The sequence below is a fragment of the Pogonomyrmex barbatus genome, unplaced genomic scaffold (assembly GCF_055798465.1).
Source record: "Pogonomyrmex barbatus isolate J1 unplaced genomic scaffold, ASM5579846v1 scaffold4, whole genome shotgun sequence".
Lineage (NCBI taxonomy): Eukaryota > Metazoa > Arthropoda > Insecta > Hymenoptera > Formicidae > Pogonomyrmex > Pogonomyrmex barbatus.
The window spans coordinates 527,279-549,453 of record NW_028297138.1 but is presented as its reverse complement, the minus strand read 5'-3'; the positions used below and the strand labels follow the sequence as shown (position 1 = coordinate 549,453).

At 33.2% G+C, this 22,175-nt stretch overlaps 1 protein-coding gene across 21 annotated transcripts in view; it reads left to right on the top strand.

Moving 5' to 3' along the window:
• pHCl-1 (pH-sensitive chloride channel 1) overlaps positions 1–22,175 on the top strand; it is a 1,184,550-nt gene that overhangs the window by 870,284 nt on the left and 292,091 nt on the right. For 11 of the 21 annotated variants that reach the window (XM_089080706.1, XM_089080692.1, XM_089080699.1 and 8 more), the window contains 2 exons: positions 10,338–10,552; positions 13,394–13,444. In XM_089080706.1, coding sequence (XP_088936832.1) covers positions 10,338–10,552; positions 13,394–13,444 — 266 coding nt within the window. Of the gene's footprint in view, positions 1–10,337; positions 10,553–10,993; positions 13,059–13,393; positions 13,445–22,175 lie in introns of those variants that run through there. The other 10 variants (XR_016140122.1, XM_089080698.1, XM_089080696.1 and 7 more) reach the window with 2 other exon arrangements.

Sequence of the window (22,175 nt, the reverse complement as noted above, 5' to 3'; positions counted from 1 at the left end):
ATAATAAAATTGTATTGAACAATACTTTTTATTATTATTCAACGCAAGGAGTTCCGAACGGGTAACAATTTTTTCTGCATAATCCGTAAGGTCATCACTTTGATCACTTACGTAATTGCTATCGTCAGACAATGCGTGCTCTTCGTCTTCAATATCAATGTCAATATTGTCAATCTCTATTTCTATTTCTTCTTCATTTTCAAACACTTCGTCCACTATATTCACAAAGTCTTCCTCATCCATATTAAACACATTTTCTATATTTAACACATTATCCATTTTCACCGTCAACTATTTTTTTTTTCACATTAGACTTCCATCTATTGTGATCCTGCACACCGCATGACCCATTATATATCATCGACAATTTCTTTGTCCCTTGTCGGAGCATCATCATAGGTCTCTCTCTAATTTGTTTATAGCAGCCGGACTATCGGCGCTTCTCTTGACACGCCGCGACACGTATGCCGACTTCGGCGAAAAAAAACCATCATACGTCTCCCCGATTTGTTTATAGTAACCGGAGTATCGGCGCTTCTCTCTTGACACGCCGCGACACGTACGTCGATTTCTACGAAGAGCTATCTTTTCACGGGCTCTTCCTAGAAAACAAAATTTGAACGCCATCGCGCTCCTTTGCGAACATGTCGCTACATGTTTGATTGCAACAATGAAATTCTTAGAAAAAGGGGGGGGGGGGATTAACGGTTTGCCATGTCAAAAAAATTTACGCGATCAGTCCTCCTCCTCCATCGAACGATCTGCACGACAAAAAAAGGTACTCCGCTCCTCCGTCGTTCGAACAACACGTAATGTATTCCGCCAAAGGAAGCAGCGCACCGTACAATGGCGAAAAACAAAAGAAAGAATGTAACGCGTAAGTTTCACCTGCATTTTTTTTATTTTTTTCTCTTTTTTCCAATATTGTGCAGTATTATATATTTAATTTTCACAGTATTTCGGTGGAGCGTCGCGCGGTGCGCTTACTGAGCAGACGTTACGCTCTGACGGCCACGGGTTACAAATTTCTGGAAATTGGAATCAACGTTGGTCCACCGAGCTACGTGGAGATCGCTCTGGGAGATCATCGGGGACAGGACTTGATACTGTCTCTCGAAACGTGGAAGAGACTCTACGAGCAGCGATGGAATATCTATAAATTGCTGCGAAATGATTACAAAGACAATTTTATAAGCGTCGGACCGTTAACCGTCAGAATTTGTCTGATGAACGACGTTACACTCGTACGTCTTGAATCTTTGAACGTACGCGTAACGATGATCGAATCGACGTTACGTCGAATGTTTGCTCTGGACGAATGTATCGATGTGACGTTCGATCGACTCGTCAGATTCGTCGATACGATCGATACCAAGTATACGCGATTCTCCAACATCGCGTCTGTTGTAACAGATCCCGAGGAAGTGCCGAACGCGATACGCGATTGTGATACATTCGATAGACGTCAACTCGTCGATTGCGAGCTGTTAGCTTTAGTTTTTAGTGTATAAGAAAAAACCATGTGAATAAAAACATTTCACACTTAAAAATGTATTCAATTTGTTTAAAAATATAAACATATATAATATGCAAAAAAACATATATTTCTTTCATTTCTTTCTTCCCCACCATAAAATAATTAGAAAAAATAACATTCGCCATAAGAGAGAGAGAGCCGTAACGGAAGAGATAATACGAGAGAGACAGATATTTATTTTTTACTCGGCGGCGGCGGCGGCGGCGGCGGCGGCGTCCCCCTCTGACGTCATGTCCACGCGTCCAATTTTTTATATCACCGCCCATTTTGTTTATATCGCCTTGCTATCTTATCCTACTATTTATTTATCTCACCTCGTCTTTCTTCACTACACCCCCCCCCCCCTCGTGACGTCATGTCCTTCGAGTCACAATTTATTTATCTATATATTTATCTTCTTGTTTATCTATTTGTTTATCTATTTGTTTATATCCCCTTCACCTACTATCTTATCTATCCCCCCCCTCCCCCCCCGCGGCTCAGTTCAAAGGATCGCCGCCTCGGACTTCCCCCTCCCCTCTTCCCCGCGCCGTCCGTTCCCCCCGCACACCCGCACCCCCCTCAACGCTTCTGAGTTAGAACCCGCCTTATATTCCTACTTAAATAGGGTGCTATACCGACACAGAAGAAGAAAAAAAGGCCCAATGGATCGTATCAAAGTGTGCTATCGAACATTATACGAAAATCATGATGCTTCCACGACCGGACACTATGATATAGACAGAACATTGAAACGAATCACGAACAAATATTATTGGCCAGGCGCAAAACAATCGAATAACATGTAAAGAAATGTATCGAGTGTGAACGATATAAACAATTCAACTTGACATTCTCAGGGCTATTGAGGACACCAGTAGCATCCAGAAGATTCGAAATGCTGGCTATAGATTTATTCGATTCTTTACCAATTATTGCGGAAGGATATAAATGGATATAAATGGATATTTATCATCGAATTTATAATGGATATAAATGGATATTTATCATCGAAGATGTCGCAACGAAATAGTCGAGTTATTTTTATTACGACGAGCTACTGCAGAAGTTTGCGCGAAGACTTTGGTCGACGAGATGATGCTCAGATATGATTTTCCACGTCGTGTGATTTCGGATAACGGACCTCAATTTTGAAGCAGTAATGCAGCAAGTCTTGTACTGTTTGAGTTTCAGTCAGTCTCTGACTCCTATGTATCATTCCGAAGTAAATCCCGTGGAGAGAAAAAAACAGGAATATGAAAGCTTTACATTCTCGTGGGCAACATGCATACTGAGTGGGTTAATAAATTACTCTCGATTAGATACGCTATGAGATACGCTAACTCCGCTACATGTCAAACAATTGGAAATTCTCCAGCTTACCTCACGTTCGCGCGAGAAATGCGAAATCCTGGTGATGTTCAGCGAGATCTACGTGACATCGTTATCAGAGAAAATTTTATATCGGAACTCCTTATTTATTAAAAATCGCTAATATTGCTGATGAAGGAGGTCGCCAAAACACATGAAATTCAGCAAGATAAATATAAGAAATATGCGAATAAAGCCAGAATGCCGGCCATTGTATTCCAGGAGAGTGATCGGGTCATGATGAAGACACGTATGCTAAGTCGTGCATCCCAAGGAATTACCTCCAAGTTTACGCCCCGGAGAGATGAGCCATACAAGATTGCCGAACATATATCGCCTACCAGTTATAGATTGGCAAATGATACCCGTGAACTGCTTTCAATTCACTACGTTTCGGATCTGATCCCGTGGAAGAGAGCCGAGGTGACTGGTGTCTCATGTGAGACCGTTAGGGCTATTAGGCAACATGGGCGACCGAAGAAAAACAATGCCCCTCCGCTGAGTAAACGTGTTAGATCTTCATCGGGAGCTTTGATCAGAGGGGGAGAATAATGCGAAGAGTCCTATAACTCGCGCACGGGCCGCCGCCATCACTGAGAAGAAAGAGGGCAAAGATTCCTAGGAAACGCTGCGAAAAAGAAAGAAACAGAAATGCTACGACCACGGTCGATAAAAGATCGCCATTACTATTGTTTTATGAAAACGTGATTCATCCTGTCAAGCCCACTATTACAAGAAAATAAAAATTATTCAAAGTCTTACAATAGAAAATATGTAAAATGATTCACCAGTAGACAAAATTAGCAATAATTGGAGTGTTATGTACGTCACTCCGACCATCCTGCATTAAGATGACTGTCTTTTCTTTCAATTTGATTTGCATTTTGTCCGTTATTTCATCATGAATTTTATTTAATAAATCAACAGATAACTATTTTCTATTTGGAGATTCATAACCTGATTGAAGAACTTGGACAAAATCTTTAAAATATTTATTTTTAGAAATTCTGAAGAGTATTGCAAGCATAAAAAAATTTTGCTATTGTCTTGTCTAACTTATCTTTATGCGCAGTGGTAGGTTTAATTATATAATTTGATATGTTTGATATGTTTGTTTGACGTAGGAGCATGAAAGTTATTCGGTATCAATTTGTTTTTTTTTACTCGATTCTTCCAAATTGTCTGATTTATCTTCATTTAATAAATTATTGTCTTCATCTTCTTTAACTTTACGTTGTATTACATTGTAGAAGATTCAGTCATAGAGTTTTTGCATAAGTTTTCCACAAGTAATTTCTGTTTATTGTTGATGCTATCAGAATAGATTTGAAAGCAAGTCCACACATTGTCTGTCTGCCTCCCTTCTGCATGTATTCTTTAAATTACTCATGTTAAATAACTATTTCATCAATAAACAATAAATGTGTAATTATTTTGTAATATTGTTGTATTGTTGTAATATTGTTGTTTGTATTATTGGCGTTTTCTTAATCTCTCCTCCAGTTTCGAGGGTGTCGGTCTTGAATAATCTCGGTGCTTTCTCATACATCAGGAATTTTGATTTTGTTAGTACTTTCAATTTTATTAGGATGCTATAAATCTTTTGGCGCCGGCGGGACTGTTGTCCACAAAAAATTGTTGTTTCCGGACAATTTGATGACAGGACGTATCTCGAGAGAAATTCTGTGCATTTTTTCAGAGACTCGCGTTTCTCTTTTATTAGATAATAAAAGAGAAAGTCTTTCTAGATCGTTCGACGCATTTTTATTTGCTGATTAGCAGCCGTTATCTCTCTTTTTAAGAGAAGAATTCGTGAAATCCCCCGGACGTAACAAATAAATACGCATGCATCGAAACGGACACATTAACAATATATTTAATAAACACACTAATTCTTCTCATTTGTTTTATCTTTCTTTTTTCTTTCTCTAATGTAGAAAGAAATGCATAAATTATATTATATCTTCATCATTATATTGTTCGTTCGTATTAATTTTTATATCTATATAAATATATATTGTTGTAATTATTTAACACAACTGCGTAAAAAGATTCATAGGAAATATGACCAAATGATCACGCGCTTTTCCTTTGTTTTTCATGCGCAGATTCTTGTGTATAGAATCATAGCTGGGATTATGGGACACCTCTATAAGCAGCCTGTGAATTAAAATGTTGATAAAAAGATTTTCTACATATTTTATCACTTTTTAATAGAAAAGATTAGTTCTTTCTGAATAATATCGGTAAAATCCGATTTTTTTCCATTTGCATGAATTTTATTTAAAAAAATATGGAATTTTGTCAATTCTGGTTTTTAAGGAAAAAGTCAAAACAACAGACAGGACAAAATCAGAAGACACGGTAGTGTTGCGAGTGTACATAATCATGACTTCGCGATTTAAGATTTCTATTTGAGATAAGATAGGAATTTTGTTATGGCAAACATATCAATAGGATCGGACGCAAGATATGGCGGAGAATTAGGATGCGCTCTGGAGAAGCATTTAGCGGATACAAGATACGGAAGAGGGTCATTAGAGATATACATAAGTATGACATGATGGGGTTGACGTTTAAAGATTTCCTCCCAAAATTCGCGTGTAGGTTTAAACCGGCGTTTTACATAAAAGACTCCCGGCGGTATTGAGGAGGGATTGAGGGAATTGTCGGACAAGGTGTAGAATTTTTCCAAGTCAAAGTTTTCTGGAGTACACTGCTGCTCGAATTCTGCCGTGGAGCGGAGGGCGGTGGTGTAGTCTTCTAATGTTAGAGTTGCGAGTCTAGGTTCTATCCCTATTAGGTATTCCGTGATCTAGACGGCGTGTTCATTTTCGCGACGAGCTCGTTTTGCTTCTCCTGAAGGTGTCTTAACGCCCATTTTGTTCGATTCTTCGCAGTGTTAGCAGATATTACCGTTTGATCCACTATCAAAATGTAAAATAGTTAGAGGAAGGATTTTCAACGAGGTAAGAGTATTGAAGAGCCGGGCAGGGCAGCTTCATTAAGTTTAAGTAGTTGGTGGCTTGTTAATTTTAATGGAAGTAGTTGGAAAAATGAATTAAGAAATGAATTTTCACCGAAAATGTCGGCGGCATGCGAATCCTATGTATTCGTAACTGGAGTGTGGGAATGATTTAAGGAAGGAAAAAAGAAAAAATGCGGAACGGCTAACCAAACGCGGAAAGAAAAATGATTAAGACGAAACTTACTTTTGTTGTTGCGGAGCACAAATCGTGGATTGTAAAACTGGCGGGATCCCGTGCTGAAGAATCACAACGAGATTTTTAGATCGCGCACAGACTCTAATAAGGTTAGAAAGAGGTTTCGTCGACTGCTCCAAATGATGCCGTTCTCGGGAAGGTAAGAAAGAGAAGAGAACGAGAATCTGCTCTGAATCACGATTTATATAAAATTTTGGAAGGATGGGAACGATCTGAAGGCGTGATGGATCTCTATGTTAATTTTCGAATGATAGTTTGAAAAAATCGCGAGTGTAGGGAAAGAAGGGGAGCAGTGTTCTGTGAATCGTCATTGTTTTTATGTTTCCTACGAATGACAGAATTAGTTCATGAAAATTTCATCCGTCATTCCACATTCTTAATTACTCATTGATATGTTCACCAACGGCTACCGATCACTTTCTCCTGATTGGCGTTTTCTTAATCTCCCCTCCAGTTTCGAGAGTGTCGGTCTTGAACAATCTCGGTGCTTTCTTATACATCAGGAATTTTGATTTTGTTAGTACTTTCAATTTTATTAGGATGCTATAAATCTTTTGGCGCCGGCGGGACTGTTGTCCACAAAAAATTGTTTTTTCCGGACGATTTGATGACGGGACGTATCTCAAGAGGAATTCTGTGCATTTTTTCAGAAACTCGCGTTTCTCTTTTATTAGATAATAAATCTTTCTAGATCGTTCGAGGCATTTTTATTTGCCGATTAACAGCCGTTATCTCTCTCCTTAAGAGAAGAATTCGTGAATCCCCCGGACGTAATAAATACGCATGCATCGAAACGGACACATTAATAATATATTTAATAAACACACTAATTCTTCTCATTTGTTTTATCTTTCTTTTCTCTTTCTCTAATTTAGAAAGAAATGCATAAATTATATTATACCTTCATCATTATATTGTTCGTTCGTATTAATTTTTATATCTATATAAATATATATTTCGTAACCTCTAATTACAGTCTCTGCTCCTTATGTCACGATTCTGATTGACTGATTATCAATAAATACACATAACGAGAATAAGGAAGTAGAAAACAAAATATGTTTGTTGCTCTTTTTCCATGCATTCGATTGGCGATCAACGATGATGTTGAGTTTCGCGGCGAGTTTGATGATAATTTGTTTTGGAATGTAAGGCTCGATACTATCAGTCCTCTCTCGCTCCGCTAGGGCGATGGGATAAATTTTAAAAATTTCATCCGTCGTTCTACACTCTGAATTTACTTATTTGTGTGTCCGCTAATGGTCGCTAATCGCAAACTTCTGATTGACATTTTCTTAGTTATATACTTAATTATATATTTAGTTAGTTATATATTAGTTATATGATTTTGGGGATATTGGCCTCGAACGATCTCGGCGACTTCCGCGTTTCTCACGCGGCAAGTTCGATTTTATTAGTAGGATGCTATAAAATTTTTGATCGCGCAGCGGAACTTTTATCTTTAAAGCATTTGTTTGAAATAGTTTGATTTTGAAATATATCTAAAAAGAAGTTTCGCTGTGTGTCTTGCTGTTTGTTTTTTAAGATAGGCTCTTGAAAGTATCGCAATCCGGACTTTGTGTTGGTGAGAATTTAGTGATAAACAAGAAATTCTTTTGTAAATTGTTCGAGACATTATTGTTTATCGATGAGCAGCCGATAGATCGCTGCAAAAGAGAAGAATCGTGGAGTCCGCCGGACGTAACATTACCTTACTCTTTCTTTCGTTCTTGACTCGCTTATTCTCATTATACGTATTGTAATTAGAAATACATTTTCCAATCTTTCACAATCACTGGATCCTACAGTGACCCTGATTTATCCGACCTGACAATCTGCAGGATCGATAATCAGTAATAAATATGCACGCATCGAAAAGGACATATTAACAGTAATCTAGAACTTATAATTACATAATAAAAATAAATATAGTATATTTTAAACTGATAAATTCCTTTTTCTTATTGTCGCTTTTTCATAAGGATAAATTGATTGAGGAAATTTATTAATAGAAATGTAATTAAGAAATAATGACAAAATCACAACTCTTTTTATATAAGTATACATTTATATAAGTACTTTAAGTATTTAAAATAATTTATATAAAGTTTCATGGCAATGCAAATATTATTTTGTATTCTGTAAATAAAACCTAAATTTTTATTAAAGGCACAAACGAAAAGAATGATAGTATAAACAAAATAAAATTTTTTTTTACAGAACAACTAAAATAATTTCTTATTACATCGCAATAGAAGGTTACATTAAATAATCTTGAATATTTAAATAAATGCGATTCAAATAATTCTTATTATACTTGTCACCCTTTATTTATCTTTTTGTAAAAAGGTAATTTTATAGTAATATCAGACATTTTGTAATATTAATCATCTTTCTATATACGAAAAGCGCATTTCTACTTGACACTTTTCTACTTGACATTTTTTTTCTATAATGCGCACAACGAGAATAAATAGGATAGAGAACGAGCGAGATGGCATACTAGCTCTTTTTCCACGTATCTGATTGGCGGTCAACAATGTCGTTGTGTTTCGCGGTGAGTTTGACAATTACTGATAGTTCGTTTCAGAGTGTAAGTGATGTTTATGCGCCATAATCTCTTATCTTGTAGGTAAGTTCTAAGAAGCAATATGAGTACTGTCATTTTAAATGCATGTATTTTTCATTGTATTGTACTTTTACGTATGTATATGTTTGTGCTTTTTAATATTTTTTCTTAATTTATTTAATATTTATTGAAGTATTTCAAGATGTTGAATTACAATTTTTTTCTTGAATACTCTGAAAATGTATGATAGATGTAATTTTAGTACAAGTGCAATATGTCTTTTTTATATTTTTATTAATACAATTTCATTGAAAAGATAATTCAATTTTATTAATAATTATTAAATATATCTTTTTGATATATTGTTTAAATAAATATATAAAGAATCAGTCTAAATCAATATGATCAAGAGTTATACAATAATCTATACAGATCATATCTGAACACTTCTAGCTTTGATTTCTGAAAAAAGCACAAACGCGTACGTAAAAAGACAATATTAAAATGACAATATTTATATTGCTTTTTAAAACTTATGCAAAATAACAGATTATGGCGCACAAACATCAGTCACCTACACTTCGAAACAAATTATCAACGAATCAAATTACCAACTCACCGCGAAACTCAACGACATCGTTGATCGCCAATCGGACGCGATTCTCTTTTGGAAAAAGAATAACAAGCACACTATCTCGCTCATTCTTTCGTTTTCTACTTTCTTATTCTCATTATGCATATTTATTAATAAATCAATCCAAATCGTGACATAAGAAGCAGAGACTATAGTTAGAAATACAAATCAATTTTCACGAAATATATTATATCTGCCCGCCAATGATTCGCTAAATCCTACAATGACCCTGACTTATCAGTCTGATGATCCGCTGCGTCGATAAAATTAATATTGATAAATATGTGTTTATCGAAAGAAACATATTAGTAGTAATCTAAAAACATTTAAAAGTGAATGAATTATGATTGCAAGTAATTGTACGAGAAGAATACCATTAATTATTTAGCATAATTTATAATTCGAAACACAACATGTTACGAAATATATTTATATAGATATAAAAATTGATACGAACAAACAATATAATGAAGATATAATATAATTTATGCATTTTTGTCTAAATTAGAGAAAAGGAAAAGAAAGATGAAATAAATAAGAAGAATTAGTTTATTAGATATATGCTGTTTATTAGATATATGCTGATGTATCCGTTTCGATGCACGCGTATTTATTACATTATCAGTCTTATTGACCCTGCGGATAAATTAGATCGATAAGTCAGGATCACTGCAGGATCCAGTGAACACTGATTCCTACAGTGACTCTGACTTATCAGTTTGATAATCCGCTAGGTCGATAAGATTAATAATGACATCTCGCGACAGAAATTGCAACCGTAATATAGTAATAAGTAATATATATATATATGTATATATCGTATATAAATTATATATAAGTTATATATATAAACTTTATTTTTCTATAATTTTTTAGTACTTCAAATACTTTTATTTTCTATATATTCTTATTATTCGTCGTGTCCATGTTAAGATTAGATGTTAAATGTTTTGTATTTGGATGACATATAAGAGCAGTATCAAACAAAAAAATAAAATAATTGTTTTTTTATTCATACTTCAGGTGTAACAACAATGCTCAACTTTTTCACCACGTCGAATGGCTTCCGGGGAACGCTGCCCGTTGTTTCAAATTTGACTGCCATGAACGTGTGGGACGGCGTGTGCATGTGTTTCATCTATGCAAGTCTTCTCGAGTTTGTTTGCGTGAATTACGTCGGTCGCAAACGACCAATGCACAACGTTGTCTATCGTCCAGGCGAGAATCCTGTCACCCAGGTACTTTGCTAATTTGAAGTATTTTTGATAATTTTATTTAACATGTAAACTATCAATGCAAAATCAGAAGTGCAAATTCGAATGGGACTGTACTGCCTTTTCCGCGTTAAATTATGATTTAATATAAATTAATGCAAATTGTTTTGTAGACATAGATGTAATATTTGGGATCGGTTTAAAAAGGAATCATTGTTGATTAGAAAAAATAATTTACTTAATTTATATGAATTTCTGTATGAGCTTTTCAGGTTATTACATTCATGTAAACTTATAACATGCATGCATGTATATATAGTTATAAATAATTATGTTTATAGTATATGTAGACATAGAGCATCAATATATTTTAGACCGGTCCTAATGAACCATTATTTGTTGCAAAACAAATAGATTAAGTTGCAGTTTATAATGGAATTATATTAATTAATCGTTGTTTTTCAGAAATAAATATAAATATCTTATGTTTGTGCTTATAAATTGACTTATAAAGATATCTGATATTAGTTGGTGTCTCTAAACTAAATTATGATCGCACATGAAACTAAGTGAGGTATCATGCAATGTATTACTATCCATTTAACTGATGTTAAATGAGAATTGTTGATATTGACAGTTTGATCTTGTCAAGAAGCAATATTATCTTCAATAGGCATGCAAATTGAAATTTTATAGTTGCCACAAGATCTTATGTTGAATATAACTTATAAAACAATCGCTTGTAAAACGATCACCTTCTTGATATAGTAGGTATAATTCGCAAGAACATTGCGACGAGAAAAAATGATTTTATATCTTAAAAATGCAATAGGATAAATACACAGGTAAACATATATAAAAAATCGGAATCTTATTTATCGTATGATTTATCGTCTTTTATATTGACTTATGCATCGCAAGTTGCGATCAAAGATTATGAACGTAAAAAATAATGTAAACGCGATGAAATATTGTGGACTTCCAAATGTGTTATTTTTAAGATTAGATTAGTAATTATGAACAAATTATTTGAAAAATAGATGTTTGCGCCATGATGCATCCTAAACCCTATTAAATTCTTAACACGTTCACTGTTCACTGATCCACATGTGATTCAGAACAAATCAAATTCACATGTCCATTGATTTATATGTTGGTCAGGATAGATCGAATTCAGACTTTCGTTGACTTATGTGGTAGAACTTTTGATACAGAAGCAGATCTGTTTAAATTACTATGTAAGTAATTTAATTAAGAGTGCTATTTAAATGTAAGTAAACTATTTCAAAAAACATTCTATTGTTGCAAAATCTGACTCTTAAGAAGACATTACATGCATAACACGAATATTTCAGAACGAATGGTTAAGAGACATATAACTTATCTACGGATAGGAGTATGTTTGTACGTTTTATTCGGACAGTGAACGAATTAAGGAAAAGATATTTTCCTTTGGATAGTGAACGAATTAAGGAAAAGATTTTTGTAATATTCGATGTTAATTTCACATGCCGTTAATTCTTTTATCGCGTTTACATGCTGCACACGAATTTGTGGCGTGACCTTGCACAAATATGAAATATGATTTGTTCACGTCTCTGCATCTTTTTTGAAATTTCTATGTCTATATAATTTTCATCTGTTTGTATTTTTTTCTAGATAGTGTGAGCATATCTTTTTTGCCAAATTTCAATCACTATTCCTCGTAAACTATGAAAGACTTGCGTGATTTATGCCATATCTTTATTGTTAGTCATTAATCAACCTATTCTGAAATTTAATATAGCAACATGTACATATGATATTCATAACACATGTTTACGTTACTATAAAATGTAAATACTTTGTATTTAACATATAAACATCGATTTCAAAGACTAATTTGAAAGAAGAAAAAAAGAATATAATTTACTGCCATATATTGGATAGTTTAACATGTATGATGGTGATTTACATGTATATGACAAATATGAAAACTGCTGGCATAAATAAGGCGCTATTCCTTCAAAAATGTTCATTATTTCCAAAAAAGGCTGCGGTATGCTTATCTTTATCATTTAACTGCTTTATCATTTAACTTTCTCTTCTCTCTTCTGTCTGTTTTTCTTTTTACTCCTCCTTTGCTTTCGCTATCTTTTTTCTTCCTTCTTCTTTTTCTTTATCTTTTTTGATGAACATCTATTTTGTTGAAATTCTTTCCCAATAGACTGCATTTTCGTTTATTATTACTGCATTCATTTATTATTCTATCAATATACGTAATTTTCAGTAAATTTTATGATATATAATTTTATGATATATATTTCGAAAAATTCCAACAGTATTCCTTATCTTTTTTTATTTCTATACTTACTAATATTACCATTGAATTTTACAAGGATAAGTATGGAAGTATATTATAAATGAAATGTAAAATAAAAATTATTGAAAAATTATTGAATATATTTCAAAATAAATCATAATTTTTCTTATGAAATTTAATGCTGTGAAATATGAGAAAAATTAATGTATATTATTGAAAAGAGAAAAATTAATGTTATTAATGAAAAAATATTAAAATGAAAGTAAAATAGAAATAATTGATAGAGAATTTCAACGCAAAATATTTTTATTAGGATTTTTCTTTTCTTTTTTCTTCTGTGTCTTTTCTTTTTTTCTTTTGTGTCTTTCTTTCTTTTTATTGCTCTTTTTTTATCTTTTATCTTTTTCCTCTTCTCTTTTCTTCTTTTTCCTCCTTTATCTATTTATTTCATATTCTCTTTTTTTCTTTATGTTTTTCTATTTCTATTATAAACACGATTAGAAATTTGGTTGGTAGAAATGTTGTTGAGTAAGTCTCTTTGTTTGGTGTCTGTGATGTTGCAGCGGCTTCCAGCGGTGCTCAGCAGGATAGGAATTATATTGGCCAGCCCCTTGGTAAGACCCCCTGTTAAATTAGGGTGTAGTCATGACTTCGTACGTTTTTAGCTCTTACAAAAAAATACAAATTGCAAAATATTTTCCTCCAGTTTGTCAGAGTTAAAATAGAATTAAAAAATGAAAATATCATTATTTGAAAATAATATATGTTATAATATGTGTATACGAATTTGTACACAATTATAACATCGTAAATAATTAAATATTATAAGAAAAGACAAGAAAAAGATCCAGTACACGTACAAAGTCTTAACTGCGTCCTAGAAACCTACAGATGCAGGATAGCATAACATAACAGTATAAACATTTATTTCATTATCTAGATATCATGCATTTTTTACATCTTCACATCTTATTAACAATGTATCATAAAGAAATACATAAATACCTTTGAAATTTAAATTAAGTCCGAATATTCCCATTAAATTTGATTTATATTTATATATTTCATAATTTCAGATATAAATCAGTTGTTTCTTTTATAAGCCTTTATATCTTTTTGAGAGCTGCACTGAAAGAGTCATACTAAAATATGATTTAGAAAAATTCATTATAATTTTTATTAAATAGGAAGATTTCTGTACAAATATCTTACATTTTGAATTTTCTTATGTCTTGAATTTTATAATAAATGTTTATAACAAATGTCAAATATAAGGAGTTTTATAACTTAATTTTAAATTATTATATTGTTTATTTTAAATTACTAGTTATATTTGAAATAATCTTTATAATAAAAAATAATCAAATTATCTGAATGTCAATAATTATAAAATCTGATCAAACTGATTCAACAAAAATCAAATCATCAATGATATTAAAAAATTTTAATTATTAATTTTTAATATTGCAAACAATACAAAGAAGAAATAGAATAGAAATTTTGGAAAACTAATTTTAAATTTTCAAACAAAAAAATATCTATTTTAATATTCATTACATAGTATTTGTTTCATATTTTATGAAAAGATAGTTTTCAATGCTACTATAATTATCTATCATTATAATTAAATAATTATATTCAATCTGTAATGAGTAATTGTAATATAATTATTTGATCATATAGAGTCAATATTTTATATTTATATTATTGAAAGTAGCGATCAAATTATTTTTATATATATGGGAAACTAATTTTTAAAGTGCTGCAGAGTGTTCTTTTGAAATCATATAACTATCATAATCATAAGAGTGATTCATAGTGTTATAATAAAAAACAAGAGTAAATAAGAATCAGCGCTGTAAACACTTGCGCAATTAACACTTTTTACTACAAAACCACTTTTATTACAAAATTCCTTTTGACTCAAGTTTGAGCGGTACAAGTTTGAGCGGTACAAGTTTCAGTACAAAAAAGTATAAACATTGCGTCCATACGATGAGCTCAATCACAAGAATTAATGATATCGTATCATCACGTTAATCAACTGGATGAAATCGTTAATTATTCTTGTAACAGTATGTATCATTTTTTCTGTTAAATAAAACGAAAAAGTGGTCACTGAATGGCTATCTCTCACCAAATGAACACAGTTGACACACACACCACACACACCACACACTCCACACACACACACACACACACACGCGCGCGCGCGCGCGCACACACACACACACACACACACACACACACACACACACACATTGAAAATGGAAAAACACGCACACAAGAGCACGAGATAATTCGCACCAAGTAATATATTGTACAGCGTGTCTGCACGCCTTAAACTCAAGGCAGCAACTAAACACAGTGGTTCTGAAATTCCACAATATGCAATCGAAACGAAACCAAGGCTAACTTGCTCAAGACGGAAACGTATGCGTAATGCCAAAATTCAATATCAGATTGCGAATTTACGTTGTTATTCTGTCTTTTCATTTTATTAGCATCACTGAAATCTCTGAAATCAATCGCTTCTGTAAATTTCGCTCATTTCGCTCACAGTCCAAACACATCATTCCAAACAAATTCGTGGTCGTAGTCTATTTTATGTTCAATAATCAGTGAATATATTTTTGTATTTCTACGTATGTGATTTTGGTATTCATGCAGTCTCGTTTTTAATTATCTCATGGTTTGTCCAACATAGCACGCATTGAAATTACTAAAGAAGATCTTGTACATTACATTCCTTTTGAAATATGCTGGTAGAGCGTCCTTATGAACTCTGATCATGCCTCTCAACTTATTCATGCTAAGAAACGCGGATTTAGTATCAAAATCATTAACAATTTTTTTGAACTTAGTCGCAATTCACAAATGAAACAAAAGGTAAAGCGAACCATTTTATTTCCATTTTATTTGATTTTACTGTATTTGATGCTTAATCTATCATCTCGTTTAAAAAGAATTTTTAATCTTGAATAAATATTATCAAAAGTAAAGTTGAGAGGGTAATCATTCATTAATATAATCACTAAATCAGTAATCACTAAATGCAAGTTTTTTTTTTATAATATTTCGGATGAGAAAGTAAAAATTGAGGTACCTCCCTAAAAATATAGATTTATGAAACCAATCAATTTCTATGCCATTATTAACAATTTTTAAATTCAAATCAAGAAAATTTAATTCATTCCCCCCTATCTCAGTGGTAAATTGTAATCTAGGATGGTAAGAATTGAATCTTCCGAGAATCTCATTGATCAACTCAGAAGGAATGGTCACTGCGATATCATCGACGTATCTATAAAGAAATGGTAAAGAAGCTCAACACTCTCAAGCACGCTATTCCAAATCTCTCAGCACTTTCTCGCTCAAAAAAGAGGCACTGTTGCTGGACTTATCGATAGCGTTCTTATTATCTCACCCGAAATACTATGAAAAAAACTTGAATTTAGTGATTATTATTCTGTTAATGAATTATTACTCATCCTCTCAACTTTATTTTTGATAATATTCATTCAAGATTAAAAATTCTTTTTAAACGAGATGATAGATTAAGTATGTCAAATACGATAGTAAAATCACAGGAAACAAAATGGTTTACTTTACCTTTTGTTTCAGGAATTGCAACTAAATTCAAAAAAATTGTTGATGATTTCGATACTAAACTATGTTCTTTAGCATGAATAAGTTGAGAGGCATGATTAGAGTTCATAAGGACATTCTATTAGCACATTCCAAAAGGAACATAGTGTACAAGATCTGCTGTAGTAATTGCGGTGCGTGCTCGGACAAACCATGAGACAGTTAAAAACGTGGTTGAACAGCAAAATCACATATGTAAAAACACAAAACACTATTGTACCCCGGATGGGCTACAATAGTGTTTTGTGTTTTAACGATAATATTAGAGATAGTCGGGTTCGTTAAGCCTAAGGAGTTGGGACTCCGAGCAGGATCAAAAGAATGGAAGGAAATCTTCTTGAATTCAAACACACTTTCTTTATTTTAATTGGTTTATTTAATAAATGCATAAATTCTTGAGTTTAGTATTTCTTATTTTATTACTTTACACACGGTTAAACGTCGGCGGGCGACTCGGCGCGTATCGCGTTACTCTGGCGGCCGACGACCGAATATGTCACCTGAGACGCTGATAGTACGGCTCGCGTGAACTTCGCCGCGCTCTTGTAATATCTTGCGCGATAATTATAATAATGATTCCGAACGACACGTTATTCTTTACTTTTGACTCTCCAGCGACTCCGCCTTGTGTAACCGGTTATATAGTCTGATCGATGCCCGATCAGCATTCTGATCGATTGCGTCGATCAGTTGCGTGATATTGATTAATCAATGTTACGCTCGGTTTGATCATCATGTGGCGGCTTGGTGTTGGAGGAGCGTTGTCCACGATATGAAGTATTTTGATGACGGAAAAAAGATGTTGGCCGTGGTGGGATTCGAACCTAGGTCCTCAGGTGTATGAGTCTCGAGCGCTACCACTGCGCCATGCGGGCCACGGTTCTTTTTCGTGTATGTTTCTGCTAGGTATTAGTTGTGTGAGCGGGGGACCGCCACAATCAAATTTAGGAAATCAAATTTTGCTGATAGGCTTTTTCAATGTTCTCGCGTGATGCATTTTCTGCGGTCTTTCGAGATTCATGCGATCTAATTTTGTTGCCATGCGGACTACTTTTATTATTGGTTGTTATTTTATTATTGATTGTAGATCTGGCTACAACAACACACAATCACACAAACACAAAAACACATTCAATGATTACCAAATATAGAATAGATTACGACCACGAATTTGCTTGAAATGATGTGAAGGTGTTGGACTGTGAGCGAAATTTACAGAAGCAATTGATTTCAGAGATTTCAGAAAAAACAATTGCTAATAAAATTAAAAGAAAGAGTAACAGCCTAAATTCGCAGTCTGATACTGAATTTTTGCATCACACATACATTTCCATCTTGAACAAGTTATAGCCTTGGTTTTGTTTTGATTGCACATTATGGAATTTTATAATTTGTTCAGTTGCTACCTTGAACTGAAGGCGTGCGGACGCACTGTGTATATACACTGTATATATTACTTAGCGCGAGTTGTCCCATACTCTTGCATGTGTGTTTTTTCCGTTTTTAATGTATGTGTGTGTCAACTGTTCATCTAGTGAGTGACAGCCATTCTGTGACCACTTTTTCATTTTATTTAACAGAAAAGATGATGGAGATACATACTGTCACAATAATAATTATTAATCAACGATTTCATCCAGTTGATTGATATGATATCATTAATTCTTGTGACTAGGCTTATCGAATGGACACGGTGTTATTTTATTTTTTTGTACTACTGAAAATGAGACTCAAATTTGAGTCGAACCGTTTGGAGTTTTGTAATAAAAAGTTGCGATTTTTTGTAATAAAAAGTGTTAATTATGCAGCGTTTACAACGCTGATTCTTATTTGTCCTATTGTTTCCCATTTATAAATTTCGTTATAAAACATGTGTATCTTTAATATATATCTTGTCACAAAATATATTATCACACATATCATCTCAAAATTTTTGCATTTGGAATATAAGACGATTCTTTATACTAAAAGAAATAGCTTTTTCCTTTAGTAAGATTGTGTCTGACAAGTAGTTTTCATAGAATTGATAAAATTAAGAAATAAGCATTCTTATCTATTTAGCGAGTCGACGTGCATTTCTTATTTGCTGATCCAGCGCATGATCTTCTTCCATATTTGCTTAAAATATAAAAAATTTATTTTATTTTATTTATTTTATTTGCTAAATATAGTTTTGCAAAAATATAAAAAAACAAATAATAAATATTAGTTTTATTCCTAACATGATAAATAAATGAAACAGTTATCTGATATTATAATATTATTTTTGAAATTATTATTTAAAAAAGTTTAAAAGATGGTAAAAGATACTATTCATATTGAATTTTTCAAGTATATTTATTTAAGTACAATTTTACATATTTTTATACATTATTGATACATTATAAATAAATAAATTCGAAGTCATATTATAAATTCGAAGTCATTTTCAATATGACTAATAAATAAATAATTTTTTCATATTTACAGATTTTCAAAACGGTTATAATTATGAAACATAAATTAAAATTGGTAATAGATTAATTTGATAATAGATTAAAATATTGTAAACTTAAATTTTTATATACATAAAGTAAAAACGTAAAATTGATAAAATATTAGATGTGTTTTGAAATTTATTTTCTTGATTTTAGATTTCTATGATTATAGTCTATAATTATTAAATTTAACAAATATATGTATATATTCTATATACAAAGAATAACTATAACAATTTTTTTGTTAATCTTAATTTATCATTCTATCAAATTGATTGTAACGATACGCCTCCCGCGCACCGTTCTAATTATAAGTGCGATCGGGCTCAGCGCCCGCTACCGAACACATCGACCAACGCGCGCGCCTGTAAAACCGAACGCACCGTTCTTTGCGCGCGCAATCGAACACGCACTCGACACGTGCGTATCAAATACCGCCGACAACTCGCGCTATTTTGTAAGTTGCAAAATAATAAAACGCGACGGGTATATAAACTCGGCTGATTCGATAAAAGAACCCAGACCGATCCGATCCTCCGATCTTCCATCTCTGATCGATACCGAAAATCGAAACCACCGAGGCATTCTTGATCTCCGCCGAGTATACTCGACACTAGGTATCATCCATCCGCATAAATGAGAAATTCGGGACAGAGCATTCTCAGTCCCCGTCAAGCGTATTTGGCTCTCGCTCCTCCGAGACAGAGCGCTCTCAACACTTCCTTGCTAATGATACGAACAAACCGGGACGGAGCATTCTCGATCCCCGAGCATATTTGTCACTCGTATTTCCTATCTCCCAACTCTGAGATGGAGCATTCTCGGTCTCATCACTCCTACTATCACACGAGCACACGGGACTGAGCATTCTCGGTCCCCGACATATTTGCCTACCGTGTGAAAATCCCAACGCAGGAGCGAGTATTCTCACTCCTGACATTCGAACGCGCATCAATCACGCGGCAACAACGAATAACGTGGCACGCACTGAGACCGCTACCGACGAACCGTCGGCCAACCAATCACGCGCCTACGCGACCAATAGGCTCCGTCGCGAACCAATCACTCGCCTTGACACGCGCACCGCATACACCGAATGCACACGCCTCGCGCGTATCGAAAAGACGTACGCCGAACGGGCCATCACGAGTATCACCAGCGCGCTGAGCGAATCTGGTGATACGGAATCAAAATACCGCTGTGTATCCACACCAAAGAATTAAACAAACATCTTTCCAACCAATATTTGAGTCTAATAGCCTTATTAATTTCCGAACCCGATAACCGACGAGTTTGTCCGCGCACCCGAACTCGCACGACATTGCCCGGCGAGGACGAACCGTTATATGATCAATGCAAAAAGTTATAGATAAAATAATAAATGTTATAGATTGTGCCAAAATTTGGAAGTAATCATATTTTTTAATAATAATTTATAAAATATTAATAAATGATTCTTTATTAATATGTTAAAAATAATTGTCTGTCAAAAAAGTTTATTGCATATTTTGAGTCGTTTGTAGAAAAAGTTTCTTCTTTAATCTTATTTTTTACAAAATTCTTTATTTTGCGTATATGCATATTCTATTATTTCTTTTTCTTTTTTTAAGCAAGAGAAGTTTTTTTTTCGTGAATAGAATCATATTATACAGAGTATCTCTTACTTAATACCAAAACTGATATAGCGACTTTAGCATATAAAAACAAGTCGAAAATGTTTAATAAACATATGTCCGAATCCGAACGGTTTTGGAGTTACGAAATATTGAAGTTACTTTCATAAGGAAACATGAATTGAAATAAATGTTGTTTAATGTTCTTTATTCTGAACTTAAATTTTACAAAAAATACTCAAAAATTTCTCCGTCAATTTCGACACACTTTCTAGCACGAATTAATAAATTATTTTGAGCTTTTTGAAAAATATTTTGGCGTTTCGCGAATGACATCAGCAGCATTAAGTATCATTTGAAGCAATTTATTACTACATACAGTGTGGTCGAAATTTTTTTGAACTTTTTACCATTTAATTATTTGGCAAAACAGAAACAGCTCACTGTGGTACAACGAAGATACTATTTATATTCTCCACAAGAAAGGGTATAGCAAAAGACAAATCGCGAGAAAACTTAGCATATCGTGTGAAAGTGTATATTATACCTTGTTAAAAAAACACGTAGCAACAGAGATAAAGAAAAAGGGATAATAAAAAAGATTAGTTGACCAAAGACGACTATAAAAATCAAGAAGATAAGTATATTAAGTGTATATTAAGTTATCTAAATGAAATTGGCATTTAACTGTACCATAAGTTATGGCTAAATTAAATGAATCATTAAATGGAAGTTTCAGCATTAAAAGACATTTACTATTAGCAGGCCTTAGAGGATGTGTAGCTGCCAAAAAATTCTAAATTGACGAATAAATAGGATAGATTCAAATGGGCAAAATGCATTGGAGTATAGAATAATAAAACAAAATTCCTTGAATAAATGAGATATCAAATAGGAAAATATTTGTACTCAAAAGAAGAACAGACTTTGGAGGCATGTAACCGTTCTATTAATAAATACAATGAATCTCGTAATGGCTTAGGTGATAATAAATTTAATAAACTGATCAAAAGACACGATCGTGGCTCATCGCCAAGTGAACGCGCTAGTGTTTTATGAACGCAAGATCAGCTGTGTCTCTTTACACAAGCCGGTGAGCTACGATCTGTAATTATCGAGTTCCAATAATGTCTGAACCAATCAAGTTCTAGATAGATGCAATCGATAGCTTGAGTTTGAATTGTAAAATAAAAGTATTTTTATTTTTTGTCTACGTGCGCTATGTGTAGAGATATTGCGATACAAAATTTGAATCTTAAAATTTATTTTTAAAAAACGTCGTCATTATTATTTCATAACCTCATTATAATTATTATAATCGTTGCTATTTAGTTACAATGGCAGCGCTAGCAATCAAGTCTTCGGAATGCGCATAAATTCTACAGCTTCAGTAAACTTCCTTCTTCATAACTCTTCCACAACTTTATCGCATACTTCCGCAACTCTTCAGCAATACTTTCACAATCTTCCCGCCACCTTTTCACATATGAATACTTCATATATACATAAATATTTCATACATACAGTCCGCAGTCATTTTGTAAACTTCTTACAATCTTTCTGCGTATTTCCTGCTACATTCTCGTAACTTTCTCTTATATTTTTAC